The 4,204-nt window shown below is 34.7% G+C and overlaps 1 protein-coding gene across 1 annotated transcript; it reads left to right on the forward strand.

Moving 5' to 3' along the window:
- The first annotated feature begins 364 nt into the window (after window positions 1-364).
- Window positions 365-1,336, forward strand: LOC100968030 (olfactory receptor 5H6-like). The gene has a single exon (XM_008975371.3). It carries the CDS (start codon window positions 407-409, stop codon window positions 1,334-1,336), a length of 930 nt encoding a protein of 309 aa, XP_008973619.2. The 5' UTR covers window positions 365-406.
- Window positions 1,337-4,204: the final 2,868 nt, after the last annotated feature.

The raw sequence follows: 4,204 nt of genomic DNA on the forward strand, positions 1-4,204 counted from the left end.
TCATGTGAAGAATAAAGTTTGAGATTCTTCACATTACATTCATTCCATTTTTACACAGGCCTTTCAAATATCTTTTTTCTTTCACCCTACATCCATGTCCCAGACAGAAGGTTTTTCTATTACATTAAGTAGAGTCCACAAAAAATTAGTACATTTAGATAATGCATTTTTTTAAATCTCAACCTGTTAATTCCTACACAATTTTCAAACCAAAATGTATTATTTTTTCCATGTATTTAAATGCTCAAATAGAGGGCACATCAATTAGAGTACTGATAAAAAAATTAAGAGGGCTCTGATAATTACATAGTTTATTTCAACACTTCATCCCCAGTTTCAACTCACAACTCCATTCCAAGTGTTCCTTTACATTTATTTCATTTTTTAGAGGACATGCAGTGAGGACATGGAGGAGGAAAATACAACATTGCTGACAGAGTTTGTTCTCACAGGATTTTTATATCAACCACAGTGGAAAATACCCCTGTTCCTGGCATTCTTGGTAATATATCTCATCACCATCATGGGGAATCTTGGTCTGATTGTTCTCATCTGGAAAGACCCTCACCTTCATATCCCAATGTATTTATTCCGTGGGAGTCTGGCCTTTGTGGATGCTTGGTTATCATCCACAGTGACTCCAAAGATGCTGATCAACTTCTTAGCTAAGAGTAAGATGATATCTCTCTCTGAATGCATGATACAATTTTTTTCCTTTGTAATCAGTGTAACCACAAAATGTTTTATCTTGGCATCAATGGCATATGATCGCTATGTAGCCATTTGCAAACCTTTACTTTATCCAGTCATTATGACCAACGGACTATGCATCCAGCTATTAGTCTTGTCATTTATAGGTGGCCTTCTTCATGCTTTAATCCATGGAATTTTTTTATTCAGATTAACCTTCTGTAATTCCAACATAATACAACACTTTTACTGTGACATTATCCCATTGTTAAAGATTTCCTGTACTGATTCTTTTATTAACTTTCTAATGGTTTTTATTTTCACAGATTCAATTCAAGTTTTTACCATTGGAACTATTCTTATATCTTATACACTTGTCCTCCTTATAATCTTAAAAAATAAGTCTGTCAAAGGGATACAAAAAGCTGTCTCCACCTGTGGAGCTCATCTCTTACCTGTATCTTTATACTATGGGCCCCTTGTCTTCATGTATGTGGGCTCTGCATCCCCGCAAGCAGATGACCAAGATATGATGGAGTCTCTATTTTACACTGTCATAGTTCCTTTATTAAATCCCATGATCTACAGCCTGAGAAAAAAGCAAGTAATAGCTTCATTCACAAAAATGTTCAAAAGAAATGTTTAGATCTCATACAATCTCTGTTCTCTGTTTACTAAAATTTTCCCAAGATTGTTCAAGTTAAAGGTATCTGTGTTTTGCTAGCATTCAAAGATTTTGCAAAGTCCTAGCACTTTAAGGACCTAAGGTGTTAGTATCTAGTAAACTAATAAATACACTCCTAATGTTATTCAATGGCATTTAAAAATTTTTAGTCATGTTCATATCATAATCAAATAATGTCAGCAGAAAGCAAATAAAAATATTTTACAATGTTGTATGTTATTCAATGTGGCTTTATAAATGCATTAAATGCTAAGATAGTCTATGTCATCTGATAAGGACTTGAGTATGATGATTTTGATACTAATACAACTATATTACCTGAGACACTCAACACATTTAACTCTGTTGTGAAAGTAGATTTGTGTTTTGGTGAACAGAGGTAAATCCCAAGAATTCTGCTAGCCATCAAGGGATCTTTTATTCCACTTCATTGGGAAAGAGTGAATTCTACTTCTTGTAGAAAATCAACTCACATATCAGGTAAAGAAATAAACAAAAATGGAAATGCAATGAGGAGAAAAACTGAGAAGGGAGTTAACAGTGAAGATCTTGCCAAAGCCTAAAAGGGTACTCTTTACATAGTGTGCTTGCAAAAGTAAGAAGAGGTAAGTTGCCTCTAACTTTCTACAATGGTTTCTAATGCCTTTTCCAGCTGTGGCTGTATGTATTTAGATAATCTGAAAAGCTCCCTTAATTCAGAAAATTAAAAGATGAACTAGAAGAACTAAGCTGAAGTAGGCATTGAGAAGAAAAGATAAGTGGCATAATAAGAACAAAATGGCCTTAATCTTCCCAGAAAAAAAAAAATGAAGCTATGAGATTTTTAATATTCAGTGATGTTGCAAGATTATTGGAGTGATTTTTTGACAACCAGAGACTTTAAATTCTTATTACCAAAGTTCAAATAATGATCAGATGATCTGACATCATAGTGCCTAGTGAGTGGAGGGAAAAAACATGAAAATGAGGAAGTTTGTATATTTCTGCCTCAAAAAGTCCTTGCTTGTTAGCCTTCTTCAAACTTCATACTCTTGAAGTGCATGAGTCATCCATCTAGCAGTCCACTCTGCCCTTCATCTTTCATCACTGAAATTTTGTTTACATTCTCCCTGATACCATGAGGCCTTTACCTAAAAACTACTCATGTATTGTTTTGCAAATCTCTGGTTACTTATTTTCTCCATTCTTCTAGTACTCATTCATTCCCTTAACATTGCCATCAGATCGGTTTTTTGCTAACATAACTCTAATATTTATGTAGCTCTTCAGTTTCTTTTGTTGGACTGTCATTGCTACCAAATTATATGCATATATGGCTTAGGTATCTATATCTGTGTGTGTATAAATATACATTTTTTATGTGTATGTATAGTCATCTAATATATGTACATATACACATGTATAAAGTAGTGGCATTAAAATTCAGAGTTTATTTGAGGAAACTGATTTATTTCGTACCACCAGACTGCAGGTGCTTTGGTGTTTTCCTGAAGAGGAAAGAAAAGAAGCTGTTATAGGGTAAATGAGAAAGTAAGGCAAAAAGAAATATTTTATTGGCTATAGTGAAGCAGTGGCATGATTTGGATCATGTGGAAATTTAATAGTTAGAGGTGAGTTGGTGGTTGTTTTAAGTTAATTTTTGTTTTACCATTTACACTGAGTTGGATTTCTGTTTGCTTAGGCAGGAACCCACTTTGCTGCACCCACCTCAGCCCAATATCCTTTTATTTAACTATTTTAGCTATTTTTTCCCTTTTGGTTAGGCTCCCAGTTATGGGATATTGACTAAAACTTAGGCACATGGGCCACTTTCTGTGACGAGCACAGCTGGTTTAGCTTTGTGTCAACATGGAACTCATGTCATAATGTCCGGTCTCTTGCAGAAGTGTTTCTTTTACTATTTTTTCTTTGTTGTTGTCATTCTAATCACAGTGAGGAAACCTGGCATACTGTGATGGCTATGAACGCGCATTTAAGACTCTTGAGAGACTACAACACACCAGGAAGATTACAATGATAATAGTCACAATGATAGTCCCAAGAGAATGGGGGTATACCCCATAGCCAAAGTGTGCACGAACCAATTGAAATAAACCAAATAAAAACAAAAGATCAATGGTTATAACAATCTATGAACTTAGTATCTGAGCCCTGAGGGCAGTTATTTGAGAAGACTTTTAAATTTAAGCCCAAAGCATCTTTAGATGATGAAATAAAGTGGCAGTTGCAATATGATAATTTTTCTAGTTTGCAGTCTGAATGTCTCTGTTTACGTCATTGGTCAACTACCTGAGCAGCCAAGTCAGCTACATTCATGAAGATTGTCCTCTATAGTTTACATCCAGTTGCCCAGCCCTAGCCTGTAGGGCTTCAGGAATAGGGCAATTTATAGGTAGATAATAAAACCTCAAAGACAATGGACAGAACAAGAATTTAACAATGGGCGCACTATACTTTTCTACTGAAACATTATTTTTTCCTCTACAGTTCCCTTCATTTCTACCAAACATAATTATAGAAAGACTAATTTCTTTACAAAATAAGTCTACTCTCATTAAACTTCAACTGAGTATTTACATAAGTGCAGTAAAAATAGTGACTGATCATCTCTTTTTAATTTGGCCAAGTTAGGACCTTTAATAAATAATCTCATATTAGACTTTAATATTCTCTCCAGGCTATGATGTCGTGCAAGGACATAGCATCTGTTTTGACCTGCAACATCCATAGATTTAGGTAAATTCCCTTATACTCAAAAGAGGTCCTAAAAAGTTTTTTCAGTTTCCTGGGCCTTCTAGAAAGTGACCTTCCTCTCAGTCAGTAAGGTTG

The sequence above is a fragment of the Pan paniscus genome, chromosome 2, assembly GCF_029289425.2.
Source record: "Pan paniscus chromosome 2, NHGRI_mPanPan1-v2.0_pri, whole genome shotgun sequence".
NCBI lineage: Eukaryota > Metazoa > Chordata > Mammalia > Primates > Hominidae > Pan > Pan paniscus.

Coding starts and splice junctions, on each gene's coding strand:
- LOC100968030 (XM_008975371.3), top strand. CDS start 407: ATGGAGGAGGAAAATACAACATTGCTGACAGAGTTTGTTCTCACAGGA.